Source organism: Sinohyriopsis cumingii, chromosome 2 (assembly GCF_028554795.1).
Source record: "Sinohyriopsis cumingii isolate HCF-2022 chromosome 2, ASM2855479v2, whole genome shotgun sequence".
In the NCBI taxonomy this organism is placed as follows: Eukaryota; Metazoa; Mollusca; class Bivalvia; order Unionida; family Unionidae; genus Sinohyriopsis; species Sinohyriopsis cumingii.
In genome coordinates, this window is record NC_142962.1 from 148625676 (window position 1) to 148639705 (window position 14030).

At 35.0% G+C, this 14030-nt stretch overlaps 1 protein-coding gene across 5 annotated transcripts in view; it reads right to left on the minus strand.

Annotated features, from left to right (window-relative positions):
• LOC149806052 (germ cell-less protein-like 1) overlaps positions 1-14030 on the minus strand; it is a 60773-nt gene that overhangs the window by 10085 nt on the left and 36658 nt on the right. For all 5 annotated transcript variants that reach the window (XM_089950918.1, XM_089950922.1, XM_089950919.1 and 2 more), the window contains exons 10-14: positions 10049-10118; positions 8824-8899; positions 7459-7520; positions 3429-3512; positions 1982-2069 (exon numbers count right to left, since the gene is read on the minus strand). In XM_089950918.1, coding sequence (XP_089807044.1) covers positions 1982-2069; positions 3429-3512; positions 7459-7520; positions 8824-8899; positions 10049-10118 — 380 coding nt within the window. The remainder of the gene's footprint in view (positions 1-1981; positions 2070-3428; positions 3513-7458; positions 7521-8823; positions 8900-10048; positions 10119-14030) is intronic.

Genomic DNA, 14030 nt, shown 5'->3' on the forward strand with positions numbered 1-14030 from the left:
CATCTATCTATATGCAATTCCTAGATAACAAAAGTACTTTCAAAGAAGACTGATTTTTAGCTCTCAGTGATTTTAATTCCAGCCTTAAGGTCATTTCAGTTTGCCCTGTTTGATCACATGTACGACTCATCTTGGTCACCATGTCCCTTGTTTTGAATGCTTTAAAAACATCTTATTACAAATTTCACTTAAACTTGGAAGACATTATGGTGTTATCTTTAAAAAAAAGGTGAAATAATTGCTCACTTGCCTTCTACAAAAATATTCATGCAAGGTGACAAAATCATGCAGTTAGAAATCTGCCCACTTAACAATTTTGGTAATTTTATTTATCCTGTCAGCACATTCAGTCATGGATTAAATACATTTACATGTATAAAGACATTCCAAATTTGCTCCTCATTTATGATTTAAGTACTTTATAGATAAATTAATAACCACTTCTGCCTGAAATTTCTCCATTGCTTTGCCAATATGTCGTGTGTGTCAGGGAGGGAATAAGCTTTATTAAGTTCTAATTGGTAGCTACTGTTTACCCTGGACTGGAACAAACAATAACCACCAATCAGACTTCAAGGTAATATATTTCACCATGTGACACACACTCAGGGCCCCAGATGCTGTCATTACCTTTACTGCAATCCACTAATATGGAAATGAGAAAGACCTGCCATACTTAATATGTCAGTTTCAGTTGTCAGTTTTATTATTATTATGAAGCAATACAAAAAAATGATAGGTACACCTGAAGAATTTCTTTTATCTAGCTGTGTTCCAAATTCAGCTGAATAAATAAGGGAGTTACTGAGCTGAAATTAAAATGTGACAAATGGATGGCATGACAGAATGCCTATTGTAAAATTTGGTAAAATTCTATTCTGTAGTTTAGTAATGAACCAAAATCAAGGTTTAAAGGTTTATCTATTCTTAGAAATTGCACCAATATTTGATGGCGGATCAGCATTTGATCAAATTGAAAAAGGTATTTATGATTAGAAGTTTGAAGATGCAGTTTACGGCATTCTTTTTATTTTTTTAGAAATGGTGGCCATATTTGACAATGAATCAGCATCACTCATACAAATTTCATGTGTGAGCCTTTTGTGCTACCATGGTTCCCCTCAAATTGGATCCAAAAGTCATTTAAAGGATTTCCTATTTTAAGTAATAGTGGCCATATTTATTCCAGGATGCTGTCAAATTTTGTGAAGCAGTTTTGAGACGAAAAAATTGAAGATATTTCTCTATTTAGTAATGGTAGTCATATCTGATGGTGAATATGCATCTTGATGCAACGAAGCTTTCTATTGAGTTGGATCAAGTTCTATTCAATGGTTTCAGTGAAGATTAAAATTTTTAAAAGTTTTTCTATTTTTGGAAACAATGGCCATATTTAAAGACAGATGAGCATCATTAGTATAAACATGAAAGGTCTTCCTTTCATGTTGCTTTTGTCAAATTCTATCGAATTCTATTCAATGGTTATTGAGAAGTCATTTAAAGGGTTTTTACTATTCTTTTAATAAAGGCATCCATATTTGAAAGACTGATATAATTTGTACAAATCTGACAACCCTTCATGCTAGGATGCTCTGTGGCAAATTTTGTCAATTTAGTGGTTTTTGAGGAACGTTAAATATAGCAATTGCTGATGGACACAATGCTGGACAGAGGCAGGGCCATACCATAAGTACACCTGACCTTAATGCAAGTGAGCTAAAAAGGAGCCAAATTAATATTTTGGCAAAGAACAGTCTGTTTACACCTTTATGGACATAGTAGGATCATAAATTGTGCAAACTATTGGACTGACAATTTAGAGTACATGTATAACATTTTGATTCATCAATCTGATCATTAATATAAGGCCAGATGTCTACAGTTAATCCCTGTACAAAAATAATGAAAAGGAACAAAGCAAGCAAATTTCATGCTATTTTTACCAACACTAACTGTATCTGATAAATAGCTATAAGCTTACTTCGTTTGGTCCAAGATGAATTTTCTTCAGTCCTACACATTTGCTGAATTTTGATCTTCCATTTCCATCAATGGAATATATTGTTAACCTGTAAATATTAGACAAAGCACATCAATACATGTAGTCAAACATGCACCAATGACCAATCTTATACAGGAACAACATGTGTACAAGGGTCAAGTATATTCCCATTTTTACATTTTTAAAACTTAACTTATATTTGGTACTCTGAAGACAGTATTGTGATGATGTACCAATAAACTATATACATGCATACACACATTTTACCCCTAAGTCAATATTTATTTACATGCATAAAAGACCACACTGATAAGTCCCAAATTCAAAGAGGGTCTTAAAAGGTATGAATAGAATTTTTCCTGATGCAAGATGCTGAATAAGGAAGAGTGACAGTCATTCATGGTCCTGTGATAAAACAAAATGCAAAAACATTTTCTCCTAATGAATGAGACAAACCCATAAAAAGCATGTATAGGTAAGTATCCATGCGAAGACATGAATTTATGCTTGACATGGTGACATAACTTTTTCTAACTAAAGTATATCAGTGTGTGGTTTGGATTTTTCACTGAACTTTTATCAATTTTTCAATCATATCATTACAATGTCTGCAGTGTGGCAGTTTATAGTGATGTCTAGCACTGGGGCATCATGCTGCAGACATGTAGCATGATGTCCCACCAAGTCACATTATCCTGACACCAGGTCGATTAGTACTAACACTAACCTCTTAATGCTGTGAACATATCAAGGCAGCTGCTAGTACCAATTTTATAAGTCCTTGGTATGACTTGGCTGGGGTTCAAACCCATGACCTCTCGCATCCGAGGTAGATGCTCTAACCACTAGGCCACGAAACTAAAGTAGAGGAGACTAAACCAATATAATGCACTTGCAAGTCAATGAAACAATTTTCATGTCGAATTGCATCAGAATATGTTGGTGGGTTCTTGGGCTAAGCCAGTGACAAGCAAAACCCCTGGTGAAAATTTAAAGTTAATTGTCAAGGGTCATAACTCTATCCAACCAAAACTGACAGGAAAAAATGCATACAAGGCATATGGAGGTCTAAAAAACAAATGTATACACACCAAATTGCATCAGAATATGTCGTATGGTTCCTGAGCTATGGTGGTTACATGGATTTGCATTAGTGAAGATTTAAAATCAAGCAAAGAAAAAGGCAGTAAGTTCATCCCAATTAATCCTGAAAAGACAAAAACTTTTAAAGATACATCTATATGTAAAAGGCAATTATCACCAATGGCATCCAATTATGTGAAATGGTTGCAGAGCTATGCTGGTTACATGAAGTGTGAATGGACAGACAGATGAACAATAAAAGAGGCAATCACTATAAACCTCCCATATCTCAATGTAGAACCCTAATAAATATGACATCCAGTCCAGTAGATCCAAATATTACCTGTAGTAGATATATCTTTTTGGCTGGCCACTGAGAGACTGGAGACAGGAACGAGGATCAGAATTTCTCTTCAAACTCAACAGCCTGGACAAATGAAGCAAAATGTCATTAAACCTTCTGCAACAATAAAGTCATATAAAACTATAAGAAATGACATTTCAAAACAGTGTAATTTCCAATCAACATACTTGAGTGATGTCATATTATACTGATACTCAAATTCGTCTCAGCTGCTAATTATAGTTAGATTTATTTTATTGAGTTATTTAAAAAGGTAAAGTATGATATAACATCACCATAAAAAGAAAAGATTAAAAACAATTTTCCATAATTACCCACTCTATTCCCATTCTGGTCTGCTAGTACATTAGCATTCCTTGATGAGTCTCACAAAGTAAATCGAACGCATGCTTGTATTTAGTAGCATTTTATGGAACCTCAGCACAATAGCAGACCTGCCAGCCCTAACATGACCTACTCAGTAAGATGGTCAATTTTGTTCCATAAGGTAATCAGTTTCAGTAAGAAGTAAGAAAATATATTGTCAAGTTGGAAAAATAGATTTAAAAGGTTCAGAAGAGTGATTAAAGTCAGATGCACTGACAGTAAACATATTTTATTAAACTAATCAAGTTTGCAAAGTACACTGAGGCCTTATTTACCTCCAGTACAATTGCACAAACTGCAGTTCTAAACCTTATGGAGTTGAACAGTTTCCTGTTATCTCTCAACTCGATGTAATCCATGATGTTCTTTTTTTCCTTCAATTTCATATGGAGACAGCAATCATTTCTCCTATCAGGACACATACTCAAATCATTATGATGCCATATACATGTATTTGTTGCCCTTCCTACCTTTTTCTCTCCCAAGAATTTATATATTCTCTTGTACTGAGTAAAACGTTTTAAAGGCATATTGTCCCTTTTGTCTTGAACATGTACAGCTTGGTAGACACTGTTTTTAGAAAATTCTACAAGCAGCCTGCATGAAAAAATATGTGCAGTTTAAAGCATCTGAGGTATTCCTGTTAAGTTAGTCTGGTACTCCAACCAACTCCACTGAATCCAATATGGATCGCAGATCTAAATCAAACACAGACAAGCCAGTATATGGATTTTACTGCCAACAATCGTATTTCCATAATTTGTGCTTTTATTCTGCAAGTCAGCAGTTTGAGGCTCATTTCCAAAAGACTTACAGCCAGATCATAAGGGTTGGCAGGTCTGCAATAGTCCTTATAAGGTGCCAACTAAAGTTAGAATTTGAAAAACGTGAAAATGAAATTGGAAAATATTTAGGAAGATAAAATCTTCCCAATAAATGTAAACATGAAGAAGAACAAGACAAAATAATCTGTATATGCAGTGTTGTATAACACCCTTGTTATAAATATGTTGCTATATCTTACAATCTTTTATTACAATGAATGTTATTATATCATATGTTTTGGTAGCAAAGAATCAATTCTGAAAATATTCCCACCCCATCCCTTTCCTCCAAGATCTGAAGAGTTATTTCCTCAAGAAAATAATATAGCTATTAGCAATCAGTACATCAGAAAAGGCCCAAGATCTAAAATTTGCTTGGTTGGGTTTAAAATTGAGGGGGTGGGGTGTGATTTGGACTTTTAACGTAGCTTTAAAAACTTTCCAGTCTTGTCGCTATGATTTCTGCAGTGTGGAGGTTTATAGTGATGTTTAGCACTGGGGCATCATGCCATAGACATGTCCCACCAAGTCACATTATCCTGACACCTAACCAACCAGTCCTAACACTAATCTCTTAATGCCAAGCACCAAATGAGGCAGTTGTTAGTACCATTTTTATAAGTCTTTGGTATGACTCAGCTGGGGTTCAGACCTATGACCTCCTGCATCCAATGCAGACACTCTAACTACTTTGGTCACCAGAGCAGGAACTTTAAGCAGGAAAGTGTTGGGAAACCAAAGTTAGGGTAATACACACTCAGGGCAATAACTCTCTATAAATGATGGGATGGAATGCAGGAAATATAAATCTACGGTCTCGTCAATTTAAATATTCATTATAAGTTTGGTTTAAATCCACTCTTTACTAAAGTTATCCTGTGCAAACCCAATTTTGGCAGACAGGCAATCTGGGGCTGTAATTCTTCAAGCTGATACTGTGGAACACTTAAAATCAAAATAGTTCATGGTCTCATCAGTGTAAAGTCACATGCCAAATTTTGATGAAAGTAAAGTAACGCTGAAGAAACTAAAGTATGGGATGATAGGGAAAAAAGGGCCATAACTATTGTAAATGATGTGGAATGTTGGCAATCAAACTAATTCAAGGTCTCATCAATACATAGCTGTACACTGTTAGAAATCCAACAGCACTTAGTATATTAATGTTACTGAAACAAAAGACAGGAGAACACACAATCAGAGGGAACAACATTCATAAATGATGTTGTGGCATGCTGTCATTCAAAGCCTAATGACTGTAAGGTATTATGACTATAAAGTTGCATCTGAAATGTCACTGAAATCCAACAGTCCTTGACACAACTTAAATGCAGACATTAAACTTAAGTGATCAGGCAATCAATGGCTACTCTAAATGATGACAAACAAGGCTTAAAATCAGGGGCTACTCTAAATGATGACAAACAAGGCTTAAAATCAGGGGCTACTCTAAATGATGACAAACAAGGCTTAAAATCAAACTCTACAAAGGTCTCATCAATAACAAAACTACATACCAATAGTTCGAAGTAGTTTTGCAGCAACCAAATTATTTCTTCATGGATAGTTGGAAAGACCGACAACTTGATTACAATATGGATCGGCTAAATCAATTAAATTTGTGATGATATCAGTTTGAATGAGATTGTTATTATCATTGATACCTAAAACCTACTTTTGAAGACAGTGTGCATTGAGAACAATTGTCTTTGTTTAACATGGAAGATTTCAACTGTTTACCTCCAGAAACTGTTCATATTGAGAGGAACCAAGGATTGGATCACAGTAAATATGGGTCAAAGTAGAAAATTTGTGAGGTAAACTAATCAAGGTATGCCATTATGAGTATCAATGTAATATGACCCTCTCTGACAGATTTTACATATCCTCTCTAACTGGTTTTACAAACCCTCTCAACTTGGTTTTACATATGATTCGATGGGAATTTTCCCTGGACAGGACATTTTCTTTATTTGTTTACTACATCCAGACTGAAATATTTTTTTTAAATACAAAAGAAAATAAATAAGCCACAATGATTACAATTAAATTAAATCACCATTTTTTTATGACGTATGAGAATAACTTTATTATAAGTATATGGAATTTTACAAGATGCAGCTTGATCCATTTTCTTTTTTCTCCAGAGCCAGGTGAGCTGACAAGTCATTTTACTTATGAAAATTAATCAATTTCATATAGAAATGTACAAACTGCAGTAATCTGATTGCATGGTAACAAATTTTACTGTCAAAACAAATATTAAGAATATCACACTCACTTTAAATCATTTTTAAGGAAGGTGTAAAATGATTTAATTAAAATTATGTTTCACAGATACAAATATTAGTTTTAAATTTGTTATTCATTATGCTATAATTTCATTCAATAACAATGTAAGGTTAAAAAAAATCTGTTCTTATGTTCAGCTGATTGATGCAACATAAACTGCTGTAAACTAGTGATGATTGATGCAACAGAAAATGCTGTAAACTAGTGATGATTGATGCAATAGAAAATTCTGTAAACTAGTGATGATTGATGCAACAGAAATTGCTGTAAACTACTGATGACATGCAATAGAAAATGCTGTAAACTAGTTGATGATTGATGCAATAGAAAATGCAGTAAACTAGTGTGATCAATGCAATATAAAATGCTGTAAACTAGTTGATGATTGATGCAATAGAAAATGCTGTAAATTAGTGTGACTGATGCAATAGAAATTGCTGTAAACTAGAGATGACTTCATAGAAAATGCTGTAAACTTGTGATATATTTATAAATGTACTTCTGTCTTAAGTAAAATCAATAACAACCTGTTGTTCAGTGACAGCAGAAGATCAATGCCATAGCTGTAACCAACCCATCTCCAGCAGTACTGGAATAGAAGGAAAGTCTTTCTATATCCTATCTGAACATCACATGATAATACTTATTAAACATGCTTCTATAACATACTGAAGAGAAAAATAATGTTTACTACAATATTGGTAAGGATGTCTACTACTGTATTAACAAGGATGTCCACTACAGGACTTGTCAGGGTGTCTGTTACAGTACTGGTACGGATGTCCACTTCAGTACTGGCAAGGATGTCCACTACAGTACTGGAAAGGATGTCCACTTCAATACTGGCAAGGATGTCAACTACAGTACTGGCAAGGATGTCCACTACAGTACTGGAAAGGATGTCCACTTCAATACTGGAAAGGATGTCCACTTCAGTACTGGCAAGGTTGTCCACTTCAGTACTGGCAAGGATGTCCACTACAGTACTGGAAAGGATGTCCACTACGGTACTGGAAAGGATGTTCACTTCAGTAATAGTAAGGATGTCCATTACAATACTGGTAAGGATGACCATTACAGTACTGGAAAGGATGTCCACTATAGTAATGGCAAAGATGTCCATTAAAGTACTGGAAAGGATGTCCACTAAAGTACTGGCAAGGATGTCCACTAAAGTACTGGCAAGGATGTCCACTTCAGTACTGGCAAGGAAGTCCACTACAGTACTGGCAAAGATGTCCATTACAGTACTAGTAAGGATGTCCACTACAGTACTGGCAAAGATGTCCATTAAAGTACTGAAAAGGACGTCCACTATAGTACTGGAAAGGATGTCTACTTTAGTAGTGAAAAGTATGTCCACTACAGTACTGGCAAGAATGTCCACTACAGTACTAGTAAGGATGTCTACTACAGTACTAGTAAGGATGTCTATTACAATACTGGCAAGAATGTCCACCACAGTACTGGCAGGATGTCCACGACAGTACTGGCAAATATGTCCAATACAGTACTGGCAAATATGTCCATTACAGTACTGGCAAGGATGTCCACTACAGTACTGGCAAATATGTCCACTACAGTACTGGCAAATATGTCCATTACAGTACTGGCAAGGATGTCCACTACAGTACTGGCAAGGATGTTCACCACAGTACTGGTAAGGAAAACTAGCAACTTGATGAAAGCTATACACCAGTTTTGCAGTGAAATTACTGACAGTACATAATCAGAATCTGATATTACATTTTGATGAGATTGAATGACTGAGAGGAGTGATCAGATACACAGAATTTGAACAAAAGAAACTCATCTTTACAATATCTTTCTACATGTTAATTTGATATTCCCCATGCTTGTATTTCAATCAAGAGATCTGTTTACAGATTTACCTCCCCTTCTTTCTGTAACACTCTACCACACCTGGTACACTGCTCCTCAAATACTCGTTCTTCTAGTTCTTGGGGTCTGGATAGAAAAATATTAACTCCATCAACTATTTGCAAAATTTGCCTTTAAGTTACTATGTTCTCAATGCCAAAGCATCTTAAGAGCAGCTTTCCCACTGAAATATGCATAAATGTACGAACAGGAAATACTGAATTTAAAGATATAATTATCCTTGTGGCAAATGCCATATGCTGAACTGGCACAACAAGTAACAGTCATGTGATCATTAATTCAGGCAAAGTGCTTGTTAAATTACAGTAATCAATTTCAGCACTTGTCATAGACATCAATTTTCTGGTATTTGTGGTGGCATTTTACTATCAATAATTTATTAATGTTTATAGCACGAAATTTCCAACATTTTGTTATTCTGATTGTCACTGAAAGAACACTTTTGTTAAAACTGCACACTTTCATTCATGCCAACACTAACTTAAAATGTCATGAACATCAAACTTAACTGTTACATATCAGAGATATGAGAAAATATTTTCATTAGGAAATCATTTTTTTCACACTATCATTTGATAATTACCATTTATACTTGCTTATAAGGTGAGTCAAACTGCAAATTGCAAAGACCCAGATATGCATCACATAATGCACCAGATCATGGTCTATCCTGTTTTGCTAGGAGTTTAAATCAACTTATAAGTGAGCATATATGGTACAAATTATTCCACAGAAATCATCTGAATCACCATCATCAGTATTTACGTCACCCTTTCAGCGATAATATATATGAGGAAGGAAAGTGAAAAACACATGGAGTTTATGGATAAAGCATAATGTGTACATAAGGTTCTTTAGTACTATAGCCAATAGAATCAAAATATTACCATAATACATCACTGATAAAATCAGTTATTATTAGACTTCTTTTGAAAAGTGGTATTGCCATTAGGGTTGGACATTGTACATTCTATTGACAACCTAAAGTTTGAAAATATCCTGTAAAACATCGTTTGTATTGTAAGATTACATAACATGAAAGATTTCTATGAAGGTCTGTAAAACACCTGGATGCACAGGAGAATATTTAATTTACATTTTTCATGTACGTTTAAAACAAAAATAACCCAACTATTCATAATGTTGAGTTGGGTGGACTTCACAATATTAAACACAGATAATATGATGATTACTGTTCAGCTGTATTTCTCTCACCCCTTATCCAAGCCCTGTTCCACCTGAAGAAGTCGCTTCCAACTGTATTCATACATCCCCTGCAGCCAACCTGGATAACAAGAGGCCAAAATGGGTACAAGATTGCTCACCTGGCTCCAGGTGCCTAATAGCCAAATCCACAAGATGTTGGCCAAAAAAATCATAATAGGATGCTTCCTATAAACATTTATTCCAATGTTAGTTGAATATTTTAAGAAAACAAATGTTTCAAGGTTTCTATATCTTTTGTATCTTCATTAATATTTAATGGTACATCAGCATTATCTGTCTCACAATGAAACAGCTTAGTATGCCAGATGCTTTCTGTCAAATGTTTGTCAGAATTTGTTGATCATCTTTATCAGTTCTTTTAAAAAATTGTTTCAATTTTTAGTAATAGCAATCACACTGAAGGTGGATTGGCAGTACCTGTACAAACTGAAATAGATGTCTTTTGTCAATTTGGTCAAATTCTGTGCACAGGTTTTTCAAAAGGAGGCATTTCAAGGCTTCTCTGTTTTCATCAACAATAGTAATACTTAATTGTGGACTGGCATAATTTCTACTAAACTGAAAGATCTCTTGTTGGTCTTTAAGAAGAAAAAAGGTAAAGATTTTTCTCTTTAAGTAATGGTTGCATTTATTTCATGACTGACTGACATCATCTGTATAAATTGTAATGCCATTGGGTCAGGATGCTTCTGAAAACATTAGCTAAATTCTGACAAATTCAGTCAAATTCCATTCAACAAATTTTAAAAAAGAAGTCATTTCAAGTATTTTTTTCCTTTTCAGTAAGGGCAGCCATAAGTGGTGGTGGATAAACATCATTTGTACAGTTCACAATGCCCTTTATGCCTGGATTCTTTCTGTCAATTCTGTTATTTGATTTCTGAAAAAGGATTGTTTTCAATGTTTTGCTATTTTTTGAAATATTTGTCATATTTAACGATGGATTGGCATAGTTTGTAAATAACTGAAAACTATTAATACCAGGATGTTTTTTCTCAAATTTTGTACAATTCTGTTCAGTGCTTTTCTCATAAAGAAAACATCAAATGGTTTATCATTCTTTTTAGTAATGGCTGGCATATTTGATAGTGGATAAGTATCAGTTATACAAACTTTTTGAAACAAAAACTTCCAAGTATTTTGGGGGTCTTTTCCATGTATTTTTCTGGATGAAATTCATTTTCCCAAGGTTCAATTATGGTTCACTTCTTAAAAAACATTTTGTCTTCGAAAACATGCATTTCAAAATAAAACGTTTCTATTTTGAGACTCTTCCAGTAACATCTAAATTAGACATATGACCATATACTAAACAATAGGATGTATCACTAAGTATAACTCTGTGTGTGTGTGTGTGATTTGGATTTTTAATGCAGCTTTAACAATGTTTCAGTCATATCACTACGATGTCTGCAGTGTGACAGTTTATAGTGATGCCTAGCACTGGGGCATCGTACGGCAGACATGCAGCATGATGTCCCACCCAGTCAAATTATCCTGACACCAGGCCAATCAGTCCTAACACTAACCACTTAATGCTGAGCACCAAGTGAGGCAGCTGTTAGTGCCATTTTTCTAAGTCTTTGGTATCACTTGGCCAGGGATTGAACCCACGACCTCCCGCATCCAAGGCAGATGGTGTTCAAACCACTAGTCCACTGGAGCGGTCCTAAGTATAACTATTGAAATTCATTTAAATTTGCAAGAAACTCATTTTAATTTACATGATAATTGAAATAACACACAATACACAAGTTCAAAATAAACTTTATTGTAAATATAAATAATCTTTGGCATAATGGGGGCAAATCCTGTCACAGCACACTGCACCAGCCAAGCTCTGAATTGTTTCTATAGGAATACCTCAGGAAGAGAGACTTGGGGGAGTTTGTAGGGTTGTACATAGTGTCCAACACCTGTATGTGGAGCCACAAGGGGCTGATACAAGGTATATAGGGACACTGATAACCGAAACTCGATAAGTCTGATCCTGAGTATTGCTATGATAACAAACATCAGCCAATACTCCATACATGCACTGTAGGAAACGGGTATGAAGCATATGGGCATAATAGTTGAGTACATTTAAGTACTGACACAAATTGGGGGTCAAAAGCGAAGTTGTGAATGCATGAAATTTGGCAATGGCAATATCTGTATGTGGAGCCGCAAGGGGCTGATATGAGGTATATAGGGACACTGATAACCGAAACTCAGTGAGTCTGACCTGAGGATTGCCATGATAATAACATTAGCCGATTTGACAAAGGGCCCTTAGAACAGAGCTTGAACGGTACGCTATGCAAGAAATGTCACAAATAAACAACATGCTGGAAGGAGTGGAGGTGGGTGGCTTTTTCCACAAATAATGTTAAAAATTAAGTGCAGCATCTGCACTGAAAGGAATGCATCTCTACAAGTGTATCAGTTATATGAATGATGCCTAACTGACACAATGTTTGCGCACATGCTTCAACTCAGTCGTCTGATTGGTTCAACTTGACAACATATCTAAATTTAGTTACTGGCTTATTAACATATACAGTGTGACCCCGCTACAGCGTGCTCTGTTATAACGCGAATTCGGATATAATGCGGTTGTGGCGTGGCTCCCGAAATTTCATATACATGTATTTTTCTTGTGCACAAAAAAATTCTTTAATAGTACGAAAAAACGTAAAAAGTTGATTATCATTTTGGGGAAGAGATCGCGTATGAATAATGCAAGACGATCATGGCTTGGCTCCTGAAATTTTATATGTATTTTTCTCGTACACGAAAAAGTATTTTTCTCGTACACGAAAAAGTATTTTTTCTTTCTTCTTAAAGGTAAGAAGAAGAAAAAATGCATAAAAAGTTTATTCTGGGATCGCGTAGGTCTTCGCCAATGTCGCAAACTTGGACCGTTTTTCCTTATTGGCTGCAAAACATACCATGTGGCTTTTTATTTATTGGCGACATTGTTGGCTGTTTAAAATTTTTATATACAACCATTGGTTTGGAGTGCAGAAATTTAGAGGCCCCATGAAAGGAAGCCGCAAACTGGATATAAAATGCACTAAATTTATCTATTGTTACATAAACAAATTCTTTGTCCATACCGACAAACCAGTGCATTGTTATATCATAATCCGCTTATCCTAACATCTAGCATGAGTTCTGCATGTTGTGAAATATCCACTTTTTTGTTGTTGACATTTCTAAATGAGATCAACCGGACGAGGCATTGTCTCATAATCTATCTTTCATCGGATTTTTGGCCGCTCGCTAGTAATTAATATATTTACAAAGACTGGCATTTGTATGTGGATGGTAAGTAAAATTCCTCTTTGTTTCACAAAGAATTAAATCCTTCAGAACGCAAACGTTTTCTGTAATAATCCCTGCCATCAGAACACCCTGTCCGTTGACCCTTTGTTAATTTTCAGACGCAAGCATGGAAGGCAGCATGACGCTGCTACCACAAATGTAAAAAAAAAAATTAAAAAAATATACATCTTACTTATTGGTTTATTCAGTAGGCATGGAGGGACAGTAACTAGAATAGTCTAAATGATGGCGAATTCTTTTTTAAAAATGTACCCAGATAAAATAGTTTGCTGAAATTACAAAGGAAACAGATTACTTTTGAAGCACCAACTGTTATGAAAACATACTCAGCAATGGAAAAAATACCAGTCTCAATCATGCAATACAATTATTTGATGTTGCCGCCACAATAAGAAATGGGCATTCGTTTGGTTCTCCAAAGCTGTCCTTTAGCAGCGACTTCAATAGCGCATGCACCCTTCATCAAAGAAAGCCGACTACAATCTTTCAATAACAGCAAAGAACTTTTCTTCAAAGGAAGTCAGTACCAAACTTAAATAAAAGTGATGGAATCTGATAGATTTTTTCATTTTCCAACATGACTATAACACGTTAACTGTGCTGTGAAAGTTTACTTTTTGTAGGGAAAAAGTTTATGCCA